The sequence below is a fragment of the Sinocyclocheilus grahami genome, unplaced genomic scaffold (assembly GCF_001515645.1).
Source record: "Sinocyclocheilus grahami isolate Dianchi unplaced genomic scaffold, SAMN03320097.WGS_v1.1 scaffold31.1, whole genome shotgun sequence".
NCBI classification, from domain to species: domain Eukaryota; kingdom Metazoa; phylum Chordata; class Actinopteri; order Cypriniformes; family Cyprinidae; genus Sinocyclocheilus; species Sinocyclocheilus grahami.
This window is the reverse complement of record NW_015505210.1, coordinates 2974263-2994929: the sequence shown is the minus strand read 5'-3', so window position 1 is coordinate 2994929 and position 20667 is coordinate 2974263. Positions and strand designations below refer to the sequence as shown.

The 20667-nt window shown below is 36.5% G+C and overlaps 1 protein-coding gene and 1 long non-coding RNA gene across 4 annotated transcripts; one reads left to right on the top strand and one right to left on the bottom strand.

Moving 5' to 3' along the window:
- Window positions 1–41: 41 nt before the first annotated feature.
- On the top strand, window positions 42–3741 carry LOC107574639 (uncharacterized). 2 transcript variants are annotated; one of them, XR_001607705.1, is made up of 5 exons: window positions 42–103; window positions 247–347; window positions 3026–3119; window positions 3215–3276; window positions 3674–3741. It is a non-coding gene; the product is annotated as an uncharacterized lncRNA (long non-coding RNA). The 2 variants fall into 2 exon arrangements; XR_001607701.1 differs by having other exon boundaries at window positions 180–347.
- LOC107574449 (aggrecan core protein-like) lies at window positions 2960–12355 on the bottom strand. Of its 2 annotated transcripts, none has more exons than XM_016260889.1 (18): window positions 12226–12355; window positions 9209–9291; window positions 8747–9130; window positions 8477–8651; window positions 8163–8290; window positions 7781–8074; window positions 7258–7554; window positions 6846–7029; window positions 6588–6715; window positions 6210–6503; window positions 6026–6121; window positions 4886–5947; window positions 4670–4783; window positions 4087–4245; window positions 3919–4001; window positions 3671–3815; window positions 3235–3417; window positions 2960–3107 (listed from the first exon to the last, which is right to left on the bottom strand). In XM_016260889.1, the coding sequence occupies exons 2-18, from the start codon at window positions 9282–9284 to the stop codon at window positions 3022–3024; spliced, it is 3888 nt and encodes a 1295-aa protein (XP_016116375.1). In that variant the 5' UTR covers window positions 9285–9291; window positions 12226–12355; the 3' UTR covers window positions 2960–3021. The 2 variants fall into 2 exon arrangements, with proteins under 2 accessions (XP_016116375.1, XP_016116379.1); XM_016260893.1 differs by having other exon boundaries at window positions 5276–5947.
- Window positions 12356–20667: the final 8312 nt, after the last annotated feature.

Below are 20667 nucleotides of genomic sequence, written 5' to 3'. Positions count from 1 at the left end.
TTTCTTATGACTCGCCAAAGTGAGTCAGCGGGATCCCGCGGCAAAGAAGTAAAACAGCAACAGCAACACTCGGTTCAAGAGCAGTCCAACATCCTTCATACAGGTGTCACTGAGTTTAGCTTTAGTATTAAGCCAATTATGGGGGGAAAGGGAGTATGATTATCCCACCCTTTCCACAGGATTTCATGATCCCTTGGCGTCAAAGATTTACCGTATTTGCACCTGCTTCCTAAACATGGATTTTAGGCGGGGGAGGGAGTAGCGCATGAAAAGCCAGCAGTGTTCCTCAGCCTGGCTTTTTCACTCTGTTAAATACACATAAAGATGCTCAGTGTTGGGTAAGAGAGGTAGGTAATAGGTTTTTCTTTTCCATTGAGAAAAAGTCATGAAGTAGGCCCTGTTTTGTTTGCCGTATAATTGAGGTCTTGGATGTTGAGTAACTTAATGTTGGGTCATGTCAACATTAACTGTCCTTTTTTGACCTGTCTCTGGACAATATACGCTTGATACTATGTATGTAGTACATTAAAGACTCTGTATACAGTGTAAATACACACAGTGGCCCCAAAAAATATTGCATCATTTGTTGCAGATGCCACTTGATTTGATATTTTCTATCTAAAGCAGTAATGTACTTGTCCAAACACCATTTGGGTGCACAATGTACAGCATGAAAATATAACAGAATCTTTAAATTTGTGATTTTTTTTTCAGCCCTGGAAACAATGAAATGTAAAAAAAAAAAAAATTGAAACGTCATGGAAATTTTTGTTGATTTTGCCATTGTTCAGTCTCCACAGAATCTCTGTCTAGTTCGTTAATCACAAATAATTGAAAATCTCGTGGATAAGTTCTGGAAATAGATTGGTCCGGTTGTGGGAACCCTGGATAGAGTAAACATTAAACATAATCCCTATGATAATTTGGGGTAAAATTACTGTTTATACTGTATATTGACTAAATAGAGGCTAAGTTCCAAGCATACGTTTCTCTTAACATTTCTTCTCTTTCTCTCACATAAACTCACCATACAACCACTTAAATGTGAAGTGTGTGGTTTTTTATGTTAAAATGTTTTACATGCAGTTAAACATGGAGAAAGAACTACAAGTAAGTCATTGGTAGGTTTGTTTCCCAGAAAAGGGAACACAGTGTAGGTCTGTGTGTTTAAGCATCCTGATCAGCCCAACAACAGCAACAGTGGCTCATCCAGTGGCAGAAATTTTGGGCGGGACTGATTATTTGACCAATGGCAGGCTGAGGGAGTCTTTAGAAAAGCTTTTTGAAAATAGCCATTATTTTTGCAATACATTTTGTTGATGCTAGTGGCACAGAAATTATACATAAACTTTAATTTAATCCCATTTGTAGTAGCTTTTACAACTCTTTGGTATTAAAAGAAAAATACATTTATTCACATACATTTAGTCTGTTTATTTTAGGGGTACTAAGACAGATATGAGCTCAGCGTTGAGCTGACAGTGACAGAGTGCAAAATGAATGAGATACATATTGCTTGGAACAGTGTGCAATTGCTCTTTTGGAAGCGATTGTCAATCAACGTTGTAGCGCAAACTATGTGTGTTGGCTTATTTGATCATTGATATTTTAACTTTTTTAGGCAATGTAAAAATTCTTGTCTTGTATTCTTGTGCCATTTTGTGTTCATTTGAATATGGATGAGTATGTCTATAGACATACACTAGGTTTGATGTCTACAAAATTGGAAAATATTGTTACATTCATATTAGAGCTTAAGTCTGTTATGGAGGCCAAGCCAAATCATATGAGCTAGTGAATTAATAAATTAATAAATCATTCTAATCTTGAGTAAACAATTTGTATATGCCACTTGACCTAGAATTGGAAGAAAAAAGCTGGGGAATTTATCTTTCACAGTTTCACAGAGACACAACTAGACATTTAAACTACAACAAACAACAAAACAAATAAAAAAGAACATACATAATTCACTTAATTCAATTGTTTGAAAGACTAATGTACTTAAATGTAATTGTGTCCAGCTGTGGTCATTAAAGCCTTTTGTCTTGTTCTGAATTTTAGTGTTACCCAGAGGTACACAGATAATATTACCTTTGTGCTATCTAATACACAGTTGTTTTTGGACTTTGTCCCACTTCGCATACTATCTGCCCTAAATAGTATGCCAGATAAGGTTGTTTTTTTTTACATCCCAAAACATAATATGCTGAAAATGATATGCCAAAGGTGCCAGGATGGTACACTATTTCTGGCAGATTTCTGGAGTTCATCTGTGATTTTTGGGCTAATATTGCCCACAATTCATTGTGTCTTCTTTTTAAATTGTAGAAAAAAATAAAAAGGAATGCAAGACCAATGCAGCCACTTGTAAAAAATATGAACCTAAAAGTTAAGCTAAGGTAATTATGGAGCTTGATACTAACACATTCAAATGCAAACAGCATGCGACAATACTAAACATGAAAAAAGATCCTAATACTGTTATTGTGTTTCTTTCTACATATTCAAAAATGTGCATTTTCCAATCATCAGTGAAGTACATTAAGTACGAAATAGGGGTATGCAAATTGGGAGGGCGTCTTTGGGGGATTAGAGGCTATGTTCGTATAATTCTATACAACCTATACTATTGCTGCATTATGTAGTATGTATACTGTGCAGAATATGCTAATTTTATTGGCAACACTTGTATACAGACTAATAGGTCATGTGATGGTCATGTCAATGCCTACTATTTCACAAATTTTTTACAAAATTCAGTTAGTAAGCTAGTATTCCATTCCGAACATAGCCACAGATCACAGTTTAGGATTGTGCAAATTGTTAGTGGGAAAGTGGGAAAATGTTCACACAAGTAAGCATTAGGGTCACCTTGTGGCCTGGAGGAAACATTTCAATACTTTCACCAATGGTAAAGTAAATTCCTGTACTTTAAAAAAGTACAGATAAACAAAAAGTACAGATGATCTTTTTTAATAACAGTCCACTGGATGTTTTGAGGTGTGTTTTTTGTGTTGTTTAGAGGACCTTCGTCCACGTCCGACTATAGACTGCTTTAGGATGTGTCTTGAGGGATCTTTTCTGGAGCTTGTCGATTATTTTGCCTGTTGAGAGAGGTAATAACATTGACACAAAACTTTTGTTGACTTTGAAGTAGGAACTTTACTTTACTTTATGAAGCATAACATAGTAACTTTACTTTGTCCTCTAGTGTGAGTGGCAAATGCTTACCTCCTATACATTCCACTTTAGGCTCCTGCCACTGACCATCAGGTAAGCAATGCACCACTGAAAGGTGGCGCTGTGTGAATCCACTGTCACACTGGTATCGAATGATGGAATTAACAGGGTAGCGATCTTTGCTGTTGCCTAACATCCTGGCATTCTTCACTTCAGGAGGTGATGAACATGTGACTACAATAAAAAGAGTCAAACAAAATAGCAAAATACATTTTTCTTCATTAAAACAAAGAAATAGTAGTTCCTTTAAATTTATAATATTCATTGTCCATTGGTAATTAGACCAAAGTTGTTTGATGTAGCTGCGTTATAATTACAGTAAATAACACAATAAATTCAATAGCTATTGTGATAGGCTAATAGCTCACTTTGCTATTTGGGTAGGACTGACTTGGTGCTGAAGCTAATGTCTATCACTTCTTCTTACCAGGTCCACTCTTGCAAGTAAAAGGAAGATGATAGTTGCAGGGTACATCATTCCACTTGCCATCCTCATGCCATATCATTACAACACAGTCTTCTCCTGTGCTGAAGTAATTGTCTGGCTGATTGGGTCTCCAGTTTTCATATTCCTGTAGAGAAAGTAGCACTGGTTGAAATAATGACATATTGCAGATGCCTCAGAACACAGTCATCACTCAATTTGGAAAGAATCTCAGAGGAAGGTGGTCTCACCAAAGGGCTTCCATCTGTCCAACGAAACTGATTTTGCACATCCTTGTCATTTAGTCCAATCCACTGATAGTCGTGAACTTGAGCTAGGTGGTTTAGAAATGTATAAGCACTTTTATTTAGATAAAAAAGCAGGTCCATGTCTTTTATTAGAAATCAGATTAAACTCACTTTTTACAAACTCTTGTTCTTCTTGGGAGGATATGCTAACCAGGTGAGAGTTTAGCTCTTGACAGTGCTGCTCAGCACTGGTCCAGGTCTCACGCTCATCAAAATGGATATAACAGCTGCCCATGAACTCCATCCACCCCTCAGCACATCCCTGTACCACTGATAACACAGAGGAGACAATGAATTTGACTAGTTTTTATTATGTGTTCTTTAAGGGGTGGCTAGTTACAGAAGACTAACAAGACTGACAGGCTGCATTCTAATTCACAGGGTCCCTATGCAGTTTTCACTGCTCCCCACACACTGAGCAGGGTATATCTGTGTCCTTGGCAAAATTAGTTCCTTTCAAATGACCTAGTAAATCATCATTCATATGTGCGCCCTATAGTTTATAATTTCATATAAGAAAATCAAAATCCCTGTGAAGTCCGGTTTGATTATACCCTTACTTGCCGGTATGAAGTAACAAGGCAGTAAGACAAAGGTGGTTAAAACAGTCCTTCAGTCACAATGAATACATAGCATGATGGTGTGTTTGTGGACAGTTATTTTTAAAATGCTCATTCTATGACTTTTCACTTACGTGTTGAGCAGTTTCCCCCACTGAATCCTGAATGACACTGACATACTGTAATGCCATCTTGTAGAGAGCATAAACCTTGACCACAGGGGTTTGGATCACAGGGGTTAGCAGAAGCTGCCATAGACAGACATGTTCATCTTAATTAAAAATTTTAAAAAGTATGTTGTTGTACATCAGTTGAATAACATCTAAATTAAAGTTTTGTTACGTTATTACCATCAGTAACAGATGGCTCCTCCATAGCTTTTGGTGTCTGTAGTGAAGCTGAAGAAGTAGTGAGTATAGAGGGGGTGGGTGGTGTTGTGTTCAGTGGTGACTGATCAGTCACATCAAATGCCTCTGTGATGGCATTAAGTTGCTCATATCTTTCTGGTATGAGATCAACGGTTTCATTGGCACTCCAATAATCTTTATATAAAGTACTATTAGAAAGAGATATGGAGAGGTCCTCAGCATAATGTTCTTGACTACTGCCCTCTCCACTGATCTCCACTGATCCACGACCCTGTTCTGTTCCGATTGTAGGCCTAAATGTCAACTCAACCTCATCGTCCGTTAGAATGATAATCTTTACATCTTGACTCTGAATGTGGCCAGATACCTCACCTGAGGGATGACTGGGATAAACTGAAGCTCCAGAAGCAGAGCCAGATCCAAAGCCAATGGCAGAGCCAGATCCAAAGTCAATGATGGTGCCAGATCCAAATCCAGAGGCAGAGCCAGATCCAGGAGCAGAGCTGAAACCACTAACATCAGTCAAGTCAAAAGGAGAAACGTCAGACAATTCCTGTTCTCCAGAAGGTCTTGCAGTCAGATCAATAATTTCTGTGTTTATAAATGACACACCAAAGAAGCCTGATCCGCTCGATTCCACACCACTGAAGAATCCACTTGTTCCTGAACCACTAATTCCACTGCCAAGTCCCAATGGAAGGCCACTAGCTCCACTTTGTTCATGAAAGAGTCCAGACTCCTCTCCAGATTCTTGGTCCCCTGATTCTATTCCTGAAGTAATGATAACACCACTGCCACTACCTTCTCTTACCTCCAAAGCACTGCCTGAGGCAGAAGTCTGCCACATGATTGTATCTGCACCTTCTTGGTACCTCACAAGGTGACCTGATCCATAACCACTTTGGCCAGAACCGGATATGCTCCCACTGGGTATGCCACTCCCTGACATGTACCCGGAACTGGAATCAGGATCACCTGATATTGAGCCTGAGCCTGATCCAGATCCAGACAGGTCCACAAACAAGGGAGGGACAATTGGATGAACTGTAACACACATCACAGAAAGTTGACATGCTTAAATATGACAGTAATGCTGTAAAGATTATCCAACATATCTCATACCAGGTCTAAGCAGCTCTGTTATGTCCGTCATGTTAAGATCCATCCCCATCCTTGAAGCATTCAACATATCTTCGTCAAGCAGCATAGACAGATTTGCTGAAAAATAAACAATAATCTCTAACATCAACATCCAGTCTTGCCTTTCATTACAAACTCATAAATACAGGCTTAAAAGTTTCTATACCTTTGATGCAATATGCACCGTATCTGGAGTATGGGTTTGGGAAGCCTGTTTGATTTGGTTGTGCATAAACAGTGTGCACTCCTGTCTTGTTTCCACCACAACCAAAGCCTGGGTTGCGGACAGGATAGCGGACACTGCGATCAGAGAGCCAGCCAGGACTGCACTTGTGGAAACCCTGATTCCATGCAGCGTAGAGTTCTCCAGTTGAGGCAAGTGTAGAACCCAGTTTTCTGCAATGGTCAACAGCTTCATAATAGGTGAAGCCTGCTAAAGAACTCACATGGAAGATCTCCCCTAAGGGATAGAGACCAAACAGTGAGATCATAGATGATTAAATAAAAGTGTTCATCATTATGTCATGAATTATTTTGTACTCACCCTTTATCTGGTCCATGTAGCAGTACACATCGTACCGCTCATGTGCAGGCCTAACATTGTAAGAGCGAATGCCAGGAAGATCCTCCTGGTCTCCAGAGCAGTTCTTTTGTGGATGCACAACTGGATACCTGAAAACGGTGTTGAATGCTATATAAGGTGTCAACAATATTTGATCCAGGATTCCGGTTAATTCAACATAAAAAAACAAATGCAGTTAGAAACATATAGGGCAGCACTTTGTAAAAAAAAAAAGTTCACCTGACAGTCTGGTCATGTAGCCAACCTGCACTGCATTGATGAAGGCCAGCTTCATAAGCAGCCTGAAGAAGCTCAGGGGTGGCTATGATTGCTCCCAGCTTCTGACATGCCACTTGTGCTTCCTCAAAGGTGTAAGCATAGCGTCTGGAGTTAGTGCGATAGTGGAATACTACTCCCTTCATTTCTAGGGTGAGGAAAGATTTGGCCATATTTAAACTCTACTGTTTGCACATGGGATTAATATTTGCTTTGAAAATTTGTTGAGACACCTTTAATTTAGTCCCTGTAACTCTTGCAGATCCTTGTTTTGGTTCAATTACTTTAGCTCAGTTACCTTCAGTGATGTGTGGGCTTTTACACTGCTAATTTCATTTGGCTATCTCGTACGCTGGATCCAGTTTAGTTTACTTACCAGCAGTGACATTGTCCATGGGAATCTCATATCCCAGGTAAGGCAGAGCTGTGGCCACATTGATGATGTCCTCCTCAACCTCAGTTATGTTGGGAGGTAGAGGTAGAGGACTTTCTTTGATTGTGGTGTTAAGAGGCTCATCTGTCACTAGCTGGCCACGGACCTCCCCTTCTGTGGTCATCTCTTCAGTATAGTCCGAAGGGCTTGAGGTGACTGTAGCCACACTGAACATGGAATCCGTTGTAGTGTCTAATTCAGGAAATGGTGAGGTCTTTGTTGAAACCTTATCTTCTTTTTCTGAAAAATAATTAATAGAATGCTTGTGAGAATTGACATTCTTTTGAATTATAAGAGGACACAGACTTCGTTGAATGCTAAAGTTTGGAACAACAAAATGGTGAGTAATACGTTTTTCCATTTTGAGTTTCTGTTTTTAGTGACATTATGATATGGTTGCTCTGAGGTGTGTAAATGTGAAGTGATTTAGCAAACAAAGTACAAAATATATGAATTACATTCTTACCTACATAACAGATCGCATCATAGTGGGAGTCTGGGTATGGATAGCCAGTCTGATTAGGAAAAAGGTAAACTGTTCGCACTCCCAAAAGCCCCCCACCACACTGGGGTCGAGCTATGTTAATGGGGTACCGCACACTCCTGTCTGCTAGCCAGCCAGCATTGCACACATCCATGCCAGCCTTCCATGCTAGGTAGAGTTGCCCTGTGGTGGCCAATTGGGCTCCCAACTTTGCACACTGGTCTTCAGCCTCTGCAAAGGTGAACTTCTCCACAGACATAGAGTAGAACACACTGCCTGGGTGATGAGAAGAATCCATAAAGTAAAAACACAGCAAAATGCACCAACTGGTTACATTACAGTTTGGAAACACTGCCTGAAGTACCTGACATTTTCTCTGCAAAACAGTACACATCATAGGTCTCATTGATGTCTCTGACTCCATATGTTCGTACCCCTGGGAAATTTTCTTTGTCTCCATAGCAGGGCTCCCTTGGCTCATGAATGGGATACCTATAGAGAATTGTATAGAATTATTAATTTACTTTAGTAATCTACTAAATATTTCTTAAATATATTAATATTGTTTCCATTGTATTCACTGTATTCCACTGTGTCCTGTACACCTGCCTCTAACCACCCATGTTTGTGAGTGGTTTTTATTTATATTGTTATTAGATATTGACCTTTTCACATTACCTCACAGTTTGGTCTGAAAGCCAACCAGCATCACATTGATGGTATCCATCATCAAAGGCAGCTTGCAACTGTGCGGGAGTTGCAATAACAGCACTGTTCTGGATGCAGGCTGCCTTTGCCATCTCAAATGTCAAGGTATATCGGGTAGATATTGCTCGGTAGTGAAAAACAATGCCTGTAAAGATTTGACCCATTTTTTAAATTCTCACTTTCAGTTATTTATTTGTTTAATGAATGTGTTTTTTGTCTGAACAGATTATTGAGCATTACCTTGAACTTGCATTTCTACAGAATCATAGTTATCTTCAATCCCCTGCATGACCTCACAGCGGTAGGTGCCAGAGTCACTGGAGTGGAGTTCTGAGATCTCAATGGTACCGTCTGTTGGCACCATGGGATAGTTTACCATATGAACCCGGTCCATGTAGTCGGTCTCAACCTGCACCATGCCCCCACTGGCAACGAGAATAAGAGATATACTGCCCTTGTAGATGTAGCTCCATTTAATACGGTGGGACAGTGGGGCAGGGGTTGGGGCACCTGGGTCCTGGACAGTGTTGTCCTGAAAGTAGCAAGGTATGACCATGCTTCCCCCCAATATGGGATGCAGTGGCTGTTCCACAGGGATGCTTACACTCAAGGTGCTGTCCTGATCTGTAAAACATAATTTTATTTTGAAATTCTTTTTCACTTAAAAACTGTAAAACTTAGCAATCTAAAAAGTTCACCTACCAGCCATGTCTCCAAAAATGATCATACCAGAAATGTCATGGATGCATGTATACAGCAGGAGCCAAATCAAAGACATATTTCACCTTAGGAAATATAGAAAAAGAGTGGATGCTTTACATTATTATATATATAGTACCACACACATTTTACTAATATTCAACAGTGATGTTTTGAACTAAAGCCTAAGCAGCTAAAACAAGATAGACTGTCAGAAAAATATGTGCAATTGTACTTTTAGGGGTTGTCACTGGGATAGTACCCTTGAAGGTAAGGTAGGCGATTTCGGAAAGGATAGCAGTAGCAATCTAGCTTTGAAAGCAAGATCCCACTCTCCCTACTTAATCACTCTGCAAAGCCACACCTCCTCCAAAACACATGAAAGTGCACAGGCAGAGCAGAGGCTAACCAGCATCACGATGAGAGACAGCGTTGGTGGAGGGTTGAATGCTACTCTGTCAAATTACCTCATGTCTCATTCACCGTTGAGAAAACATTACCGTACAAAGCGTATAATATTACAATAATAATGCCTTCCATGCTCGCTCGGGCTGCAATAGCATGCTGAATGCGCTGATGACGTATCATGTCTGCACAAACGGTGCACGGAGGTATGCAAATACATATGTTGACAGGCAGGTAGGACAGCCTATCATAATCTTCGGACCGAACAATTTGATTGGACGAACATTTTATGGTCCTACACCTTTCACAGACAATATAAATACATTTAGACCACTTAACTTTGATTGAAGAGACTTTCAACCAGCACAACAAAAAAATGTTTTTGAACCAAATCACCTACCCTGCCTTTAAAGGCACAACTTTGTTTCTAATACCCCTAAAAGGTGCATATTAGAAACTTAGAGTAGGGGGTAAATAAGGTACACAGATGTCCCTTTAAGACTGTTGTACCCCTAAAGGTGTAGCATATAGGGCACAGACTGAGCAAATCACTCAAGCCATTCCAGAGTGAGTTTCTTCCTGTTTCCAAGGCTTTACACAGCCTGGCTGAGCTACTGTTCTCCTGGTGGAAATTTGGAATAGATTGGAAACATGACATCATTAATTCACTCCCCCATTTAAATGTTCACACATACACTCTTTTCATCTCCGTCTGTCTCTAAAGAATAACAGTTCACTGTTTGAGCCACAGGAAATATTCTGGGCTTGGTAAGTTGAATTTTAATTAGTGGCTACTGTGAAATCTGCTGGGAAAAAATATATTTGCCTGTATGTTTTATAAATGCTCAAATTCAGTTTGATAATAAGCACAGTGCATCATTCACTACTTTGCCCACATTTTTCCCTCTTGGCTATTGCTCAGGTTTTCTGAATCAAGCTGTTTTAAATGCACTGAGTGACTGTAGGAGACCTCCATCCTGGCATGGCCCTGAAGTAGCTTTTTATCTCCCACCTCAAATGCCTTGCTTACTTCTGTTTTACTGGTTTATATGCCAGTAGCATCAGAAGTAAGAACAAAAGACAAACAAAAGTAAATGAGAGCTTAAACATGCTTTCACTGCAAAAAAAGTAAATCGTTTTTTTATATATGAAATACTGTTTATTCTATTTTCAATAGATTCTTTGCAGAAAATATGTTTTTCACATCACACACCAACACATGCAGATAGGTAGTGTGAGGTGAAAAGCGCCACATTCAACATATGCTTGATAGACGGAAATATGTTAACTCAGCTGTCTGAGGTGAGTCATGAGGATCTTCTCTGTCACAAAGACAAAATGACATTCTAGTCCAGAAGAATAAATATCATCTGACAGTGAATAAATTATGATAATTTTTTACAACCAAAAAATACGACTGCATTTTATAAATAGGAATACAAATGGGTTCTTTATTAAATATACCTGCCTACTGTCTAGCTTCAGTTCTAGTCTTAAAAGTGAACTGTGTCCCACCTTCTTTAAAATGACCAGTCACATGTGCCTTTCAAATGCTGCTTAAAAAATGCGACTTGATGTCTACAGTTATATTCTGGTCTTGTCAAGCAGGGGTGGAGAGAGGACTTCCACAGTATCTCCATTCAGCCAGTGTGGTATGTTCTCTTCCCATCAGGCACAGGCCAACAAGCAGAGTTCTGTTCCTGCTGTGGTCTGTGCTCATGGACGCAGACCTGCATTAAAGCCAATGTAAACAATCTGCTGTATTCCACAGGAGGCCCTAAATCACCAAAATCCCAAGAGAGCCACATGACCAGAACACTGTCCACATTCAACACACAGAGTGGCAGGTAAGTAAGTCTAGTACTTTAATACGGTACGGTGAAAGTATTTCATGTTAATACATAGACATACATATAATCTGTAGGCATTTGGTCATAGTTCACGACCAGTATGCACACTTGCAATAATTTTAGAAAGGTGTTTTACCTATGACACACCTTGCTGCCTGGCCATATCAGGAGAATTTTACATCCAAGATGAAAACTTAGAAAATAACTAATATTTATTTGTTGCAAATTAATAAACTGCGACGTTTACCTTGCATTGAAAATATATACAAAAAGAAGCAAAGGCCTTTCCAATCACTTACTCAAACACCCAAATTACCCAAACTTCAATGTAATTACTTTTCCCAAAATGAGAAAAGAGTAGATGCCAACTAAAATTAAAAGGCAAGCATGCCAATATAATACTGGTTAAATACTAATATATTAATAAAACATATCCATTCCATCTGTTCATCCAGTTTAATTTGATTGTTGAATTATTTCATGATTCTAATTAACATGCTTTATGAATACTGAATATTAATAAAATAATAGATTTTATAGAAAATAATCATATTAAAACAACAGAATATTAGAGTTGCTAGTCATGTAATCAATAAAATAGTATTTCTAAACTTAAAAACATATTTCTAAACTTAATACACAAATAAATAAAAAATATGATGTGCATACATATATTTAATAATGCATTTAACAGCGTTCGGGCTATATTACAAATTTCAACAATAAATAAAAGCATTTCATTATTAAAAGCTTAAAAAAACTTACCAAAGTAAGTAATGTCCCTATTTGCTGGTCTTAGTTGCTTTTTGCAATGTCCTTGTGTCTTGCATTAATCTGTCAGTTGGGAAATTTCTCAAATCTGGTGTTTTTAGACTGCTTCCTTCCCTGTGTGAGTCAGGAGCAGAAAGGGATCTAATTCAAATTGGGCACAAGTTTAGCAAAGTGAGCAGGGGAGAGAGACAGAAGAGGGGAGGCAGAGAGGTGGGCGTGGGGACTATTGAGTGCCACTAAGTGGCATTTTGATTGTTCGAATCACATCTTTAGACTGGGGTTGATAGGTTGCAGGGGTTGATTGACACATGATTCAGTTCTGGGCTGTAACAAATTTTTCGCCCTCTTTACCAACAATCATTGATTCTGTAAATACATTAAAAGCTCAAAGTGTGTCAAAGTGAGTATAACTTTTCAATTTTTGTGTGCATTTTTGCTTTAACAAAAATGAACACCTTCCCCTCAGCTAAAAATGTAATTAAAAAGAATTTACAGAGAGATATTTATATAATTTACATTACATTTACATTTAGTCATTTAGCAGACGCTTTTATCCAAAGCGACTTACAAATGAGGACAATGGAAGCAATCAAAATCAACAAAAGAGCAATGATATACAAGTGCTATAACAAGTCTCAGTTAGCTTAACGCAGTACACTTAGCAAGGGTTTTTTAAATAATATAATAAATAAAAAGAAATAGATAGAGTAGAAAAAGAATAGAGCAAGCTAATGTTAGAGGTCTGTTTGCTTTTGTTAATTGTATAATAAATGAAAAGAAAACAGATAGAATACAAAAAGATTAGAAAGCAAATGTTGTTTATTTATTTATTTTTAAAGAAAACAAGCAGCAAATGAATAGAATACTGGAATGAAATGTTATATCAATGTTAGTTAATAGATATTGTAGTCAGTTATATTTTGATATATATTTGTATATAATATATGTATATATATAAAAATATAGGAAAAATGTATTGGCATTAATCTGTCTTGGTTATTCATTTTCATTTGCAGCTAGTTGATTTATCTTAATGTTTGTTTCATCTGAGTTAATCATCAAAAAAATAAAATTGTACCAACCAACCCCAGTTTTCCCTTGCCCATAATACATTTTTCATTCCAGTATTTTAGATTGCTAATATTATCTACCTAGGTCTTTTTAATTAGGTTTTTAATTTAACTTCACAAGAAACCAGAAGAGGTCATAGGGTTCATTGCTTTCTTGCTTCATGTTTGTTTACGATTAGAGTAGGGAATATCATAAAATGTGCATAGTTTATTAGTCTTTATCAGTTTGTGCTTCAGTTTCCAGTTTAGTACAGGTTTTATAGCTCTATTGTGGGCCTTTGGTGTGGTATATTTAGAGACACTGGTGAATCTTGCAAGAATCTCTCAACCAAATATCAGTCTACGTCTGATGGTGCTGGAATTTCACAGTTCAAACTTTAAAGTGATGACTCACCAACTGAAGCTGCTTTTCTGCATGTTTTTTGAAGTGTGAGATACACCTTTAAGACTCTCCTTTCCTTATACAGTATGTGAAGAAACTTGCTTTGCCTTATAGGCAGTTCATATCCTTTACCCAAACAAGTTGATTATCTTGACAACGCAACTGAACTTGCTCGCTAAGGGAGCATAAATTCACTGAAACAATGTGATGGAATCCATCACTCATACTTAGGTTATATATGGTCAAGAAATGTGAAATTATATTGTTTTAAACCCATGAGCCCAGCCCCTTCTGTGCAAGGAATTTGTCACAGGAAGTGTAATAAGACTGGCTAATTATGTAAGAGAAAACTGCAATGGCCAGCATTTCAGACATTTAACGGATCAGAGATTCAGTAGAAGTTACATAAAATTGCTTGGTTACACTTTATCAGTGCATTACAATGGTTCAAAACAGATTTTAGTACTTAAATATGTTGGTTTATTAACATTACATCAGTTAATGAAATATGGTATTTTATTGTGAATTTAGATTAAGTCTGTAAAACCTAAAATGTTGCTACCATATTCTTTACGGTGAAGTTTTGGCAACCACAGCTGCCGGTATTTTACCGTAAATGTCACAGATTATTTTTTACAGTGTACAGCCATATCTAAAATGTCTTGAGTAGAGACGGTACACCTCATTACACATGCAACAGAAACAAAACCTGCAATATATTCACATGTGTGAACTATAAACCATGTGTGTAAAACAGAAATTTGATTACCAGGAAAACCAAAACATTGTGTCTGGTCACTGAAGCTGTGCTTGTTGATTCTCAGACTAGCACATTGTTGCTCTGCGTACATTATGAATCAAACTAATAACCTTCGAGGTCTCATGAATGTCCATTCAGGTTTATTTCAAAATATACTGGGAAGTCAGTGAATTGCAGGTACTGTCTGCACTTAACGGTGAAAAGCTGACCCTTATAGTGCTATAACAAGTCTCAGTTAGCTTAACGCAGTACACTTAGCAAAGGTTTTTTAAATAATATAATAAATAAAAAGAAATAGATAGAGTAGAAAAAGAATAGAGCAAGCTAATGTTAGAAGTCTGTTTGCTTTTGTTAATTGTATAATAAATGAAAAGAAAACAGATAGAATACAAAAAGATTAGAAAGCAAATGTTGTTTATTTATTTATTTTTAAAGAAAACAAGCAGCAAATGAATAGAATACTGGAATGAAATGTTATATCAATGTTAGTTAATAGATATTGTAGTCAGTTATATTTTGATATATATTTGTATATAATATATGTATATATATAAAAATATAGGAAAAATGTATTGGCATTAATCTGTCTTGGTTATTCATTTTCATTTGCAGCTAGTTGATTTATCTTAATGTTTGTTTCATCTGAGTTAATCATCAAAAAAATAAAATTGTACCAACCAACCCCAGTTTTCCCTTGCCCATAATACATTTTTCATTCCAGTATTTTAGATTGCTAATATTATCTACCTAGGTCTTTTTAATTAGGTTTTTAATTTAACTTCACAAGAAACCAGAAGAGGTCATAGGGTTCATTGCTTTCTTGCTTCATGTTTGTTTACGATTAGAGTAGGGAATATCATAAAATGTGCATAGTTTATTAGTCTTTATCAGTTTGTGCTTCAGTTTCCAGTTTAGTACAGGTTTTATAGCTCTATTGTGGGCCTTTGGTGTGGTATATTTAGAGACACTGGTGAATCTTGCAAGAATCTCTCAACCAAATATCAGTCTACGTCTGATGGTGCTGGAATTTCACAGTTCAAACTTTAAAGTGATGACTCACCAACTGAAGCTGCTTTTCTGCATGTTTTTTGAAGTGTGAGATACACCTTTAAGACTCTCCTTTCCTTATACAGTATGTGAAGAAACTTGCTTTGCCTTATAGGCAGTTCATATCCTTTACCCAAACAAGTTGATTATCTTGACAACGCAACTGAACTTGCTCGCTAAGGGAGCATAAATTCACTGAAACAATGTGATGGAATCCATCACTCATACTTAGGTTATATATGGTCAAGAAATGTGAAATTATATTGTTTTAAACCCATGAGCCCAGCCCCTTCTGTGCAAGGAATTTGTCACAGGAAGTGTAATAAGACTGGCTAATTATGTAAGAGAAAACTGCAATGGCCAGCATTTCAGACATTTAACGGATCAGAGATTCAGTAGAAGTTACATAAAATTGCTTGGTTACACTTTATCAGTGCATTACAATGGTTCAAAACAGATTTTAGTACTTAAATATGTTGGTTTATTAACATTACATCAGTTAATGAAATATGGTATTTTATTGTGAATTTAGATTAAGTCTGTAAAACCTAAAATGTTGCTACCATATTCTTTACGGTGAAGTTTTGGCAACCACAGCTGCCGGTATTTTACCGTAAATGTCACAGATTATTTTTTACAGTGTACAGCCATATCTAAAATGTCTTGAGTAGAGACGGTACACCTCATTACACATGCAACAGAAACAAAACCTGCAATATATTCACATGTGTGAACTATAAACCACCTAAAATGTTGCTACCATATTTTTTACGGTGAAGTTTTGGCAACCACAGCTGCCGGTATTTTACCGTAAATGTCACAGATTTTTTTTTACAGTGTACAGCCATATCTAAAATGTCTTGAGTAGAGACGGTACACCTCATTACACATGCAACAGAAACAAAACCTGCAATATATTCACATGTGTGAACTATAAACCACCTAAAATGTTGCTACCATATTTTTTACGGTGAAGTTTTGGCAACCACAGCTGCCGGTATTTTACCCTAAATGTCACAGATTTTTTTTTACAGTGTACAGCCATATCTAAAATGTCTTGAGTAGAGACGGTACACCTCATTACACATGCAACAGAAACAAAACCTGCAATATATTCACATGTGTGAACTATAAACCATGTGTGTAAAACAGAAATTTGATTACCAGGAAAACCAAAACATTGTGTCTGGTCACTGAAGCTGTGCTTGTTGATTCTCAGACTAGCACATTGTTGCTCTGCGTACATTATGAATCAAACTAATAACCTTCGAGGTCTCATGAATGTCCATTCAGGTTTATTTCAAAATATACTGGGAAGTCAGTGAATTGCAGGTACTGTCTGCACTTAACGGTGAAAAGCTGACCCTTATAACATACTTAGTTTATAACAGTTGTAGTTCAGTGAGGAGTTTGAATGAGGTGGAGGATGTGGGTGAGTTCATTAGGGCCAGGATTTTACGCGTCCCTGGATTCTAGTTAACAGTCATGAACCGGAAAAGTGATGACATCATCTAAATGCCAATATTAATAGTATATGTGTTGTATTGCAGGTTTAAATGTTCTTAAATATAATTATTCTTTAATAATTCTATGTAAAAGAAAAATTTCTTGTTTACACTACCAGTCAAAAGTTTGAAATAATTAAGATTTTTAATGGAAAGAAGTGTTTTATACTGACCAATGGTTATTTGATCAAAAATACAGTAAATAAATATTGTATTGTAATATTGTAGAATATTAATATTTTTGTTGAAACTGTGATACACTACAACTACAAAAGTTAAAGTTAGAAAATTAACTAAGTTAGAAAATTAAATTAAACATTAAATTGGTCAAAAGTGACAGTAAATAAATTTCACAAAAATATTGAGTTCTAACATCGATAATATTAAGATATGTGTAAGGTATTATCATGTAAAATAAATAATAATGTTAAGAAAAATTGTAATATACAATTCTAAATTATATAATGTAAATGTATATAGAGATCCAGGAATGCATGCTCATGATTGTGATACAGCGTGTCTCAGAACATAAGTTGAAGATAAACTGACCTTTAAAGCTAAAAGAGATGTCATGACACAGTATTTAATTGTTCACAGCAGGAGCCCTGCAAATCGCAATGTTTGCTCAAGTTCCTCTCTAAAATGAAAACAAGAAACACATATTCATCAGAGTGAACATGCTGGATTGCTTATTTTCATAGCATGCGGATGAGATGAAAAAAAAAAGCATTTTCTTTGAGGTGAAAAAAAATTCAAGACAGTCAAGGACTGCTGATGCTTAATTTTTCTGCCTGAGATGAGGCTCGTCATGAGACGGAAGTCCAGCTCTCAATAAAAGGTTGAGAAACTCTGACATAAAGGACACAGTGTAAGAGATGAAAAGCACTAATGGCCCCCAAATTGGTCATAAAATGAAGAGATACACTTGAATCATGTCACAAATGGTAATATTAGACCTCAACCAACCACCAAACCTAAAATTTGTCCAATTTCTTTATGATTAATTCTTCCTCTTTGGTCAATCCTAGTGCAAGTGTTTTGAGCCGGCCTGTCTTCACATTTTTGGCAAATGGAAGCATGATATATAGAGCACAAAAATAAAAATTTCACCAAAATTTCACTTTTACTGTTGAAATTTCATCCAAAAATGGTCTTGCATCCCAAGGCATTCATAGTCTCACATCCACTCTAAACACCACCACCACACTATTACAATTACAAACCATGTACATTTGACTCCTGAGTCGGGGGGGGGGGGTAAGAATAATTTTCTGATGTAAGTATCAAAACAATGCCCTGCCGTATAACCCCCCAACCCACCCCCAACCCAAGAGAACCGAATGACATGCAATCAATTGTGGCTGGGTTGTACATGCTTTAGTGAGTCAAACATAACTGATTGTCCTCTTTGATCCCAGCGCAGGTCTCAAACCCAAACTCTCATCACTCGCCCCAATATGATGCAGGGCCTGGATTTGAACAAGCTTGCTTTGACTCACTTCCCATTTGGCCTGGTCCACAGGGTATTGACACAGCTTTTCGGTGTTGGTTGAGGGGGGAAAGCAGTCTTTTTTACTGGGCTTCATTTAAATGAATGGAGGCATTATGGAGATGTCACAGCCGCGGACCCCTACTGCTGTATTTAAGCATTCAGTGACCAACTGACAGGTTACAGAGAGGTTCTTTTTTAAACGTATGTATTAATATAAATGAATGCGCAGTGACATTTATGCAGCAAACATTTTTTTCTTATTAATTTTTTAATACAATTATTTCCTAAGCCAATTGCTTAGGATTTGCACAATTATTTAGGCTAATTAATTGATTTATTGTTTTTGTTGATTATTAATTTTTTATTTAGTTAGTTATTTATTTAAAAGTATTATTATAATATGTAGATAGTATTTGACTGATGGACATTTCTACTTACAGTATCACACCAAAGTAATTTGCATACCGCACTTGCATATTACAGCTATTAAAATAATCATTATTGATGTATAGATTCATATAGTTCTACATTACATTTAAATTTTAAACAATACAAGAGTTTAAATATTGCATTTTAGGTTTTAATATTTTTTTAATTGTTTATTAATTTACTTTTATTATTATTATAAATAATATGTAGATTAATATTTGGCCTATGGACATTTATATTTATTTTTATAGTAGCATACTATTGTATTTGCATACTTTTTGATTATCACATTGTAAAGCCACTAAAATATTAATTATAGATATACAGACATACTTCCATATTATATTAAAATTTTACACAGTACAATTAGTTGACATTTAAATATTATATTTTTGTTTGGTGCATGCTTTTTTAAATTACTTAAAGATCAAACAATAATTAGTCCCTTTCTGTTTTCTCAGTTTTTTAGTCTTTATTATCTGCTGATATCATTTTGGAACAAAATCTATTGTGAAAAGACGTGTTTCTATCACATGAGTCAACATTTCAATGACCATTTCATTACATATTTTTCCACAGAGACACATATTTATGACATTAGAGACCGTAACCTTTTACAATCTCTGGACTCTGGGGAGACATCAGGCACCTCAGTGGAGCCAGAGCTGCTCTCTCAGTCTGGGCATCATTAAATAATCGCAAGTGTGTGAGTTTGTAGAGGTTTTCCCTTTTAATCTGAACACTGTAATATTATATTGCAGTATAGAACAACCTCACATGTCCCAGCATATACAGCAGCTGAACATATTCACCTTAAATGTAAATTAAATTGAATTAACTCTTTGCTGTCTTTGAATTGAACTCAAAACTACTGCTTTGGATTGTGTTTATTTATAAAAGATTCATGTCAGATAAAAAAAATTGGTTCACACAAAACACAAAATGGGCATAGAATGAAACCAAATACTTTTTTATATAAGGCCATGTTTTCACCATGGGTTCTCTTGAGAAACAACTAAACAACTTTGCTATAGCTACACTCTAAAAAATGCTGGGTTTACGTACTACCCAGTGCTGGGTAAAATAGGGACAAACCCAGCAATTGGGTTGTATTTAACCCAGCATTTTTTAGAGTGTACGTTTTTGCATAGGATAACATGGTGAGGATGGAAGTAGTGTATCATATTTAATACATGAATCCTGTAAACAATCTACTACATGCCTTCTGTTGTCTGGTTGAACTTTTTTTAATAAGTAAAAGTATAATTTTAAAGTGCCTTCAGGTTATGGTTCACATGTATTTTTGCTGTGAAATCTTTACTGATTTTTTATCAAATAAACATAAGAATTAACTTTATGTTAATATTTCAAGAGAAACATTTACTGAAACAATTTGTTTATTGTACTATATATTTTTTTCTACAAACATCATGCTAAGAGGTTCGTATCAAATATTATGCATCGGGCTTTTTCTGGCCATATTTTTGGCCATATAAATAACATCTACAGCAAATTGCATATTTTTGGATTTTTTTTTTTTTTTACATCACGCGTATGATTTAGAGTTTCTTTTAGATATTGAACAATAAACTGTTCAATTAAAAAAAAAAGAAAAATCGAATGTCAGGCTTCACATGGTTAAACACTAGAGGATCGCGTTGTTTCGCCCGTCCTGTAGGTGGCAGTCATCTGTGTGTAGATTCCGTATGGTCGAGCACGAAAGACAGCGCTTGTCAAATGTTTTCTGAAGG

Excerpts from the sequence above, each read along its gene's own strand:
- LOC107574449 (XM_016260889.1), bottom strand. The coding sequence starts at position 9,284 with ATGTCTTTGATTTGGCTCCTGCTGTATACATGCATCCATGACATTTCT. Across the intron at positions 6,716-6,845 it reads CTACATGACCAGACTGTCAG|GTATCCAGTTGTGCATCCAC; the intron begins GTGAACTTTTTT and ends CACCGTTTTCAG. Across the intron at positions 3,418-3,670 it reads TACTTGCAAGAGTGGACCTG|TCACATGTTCATCACCTCCT; the intron begins GTAAGAAGAAGT and ends TTTTTATTGTAG.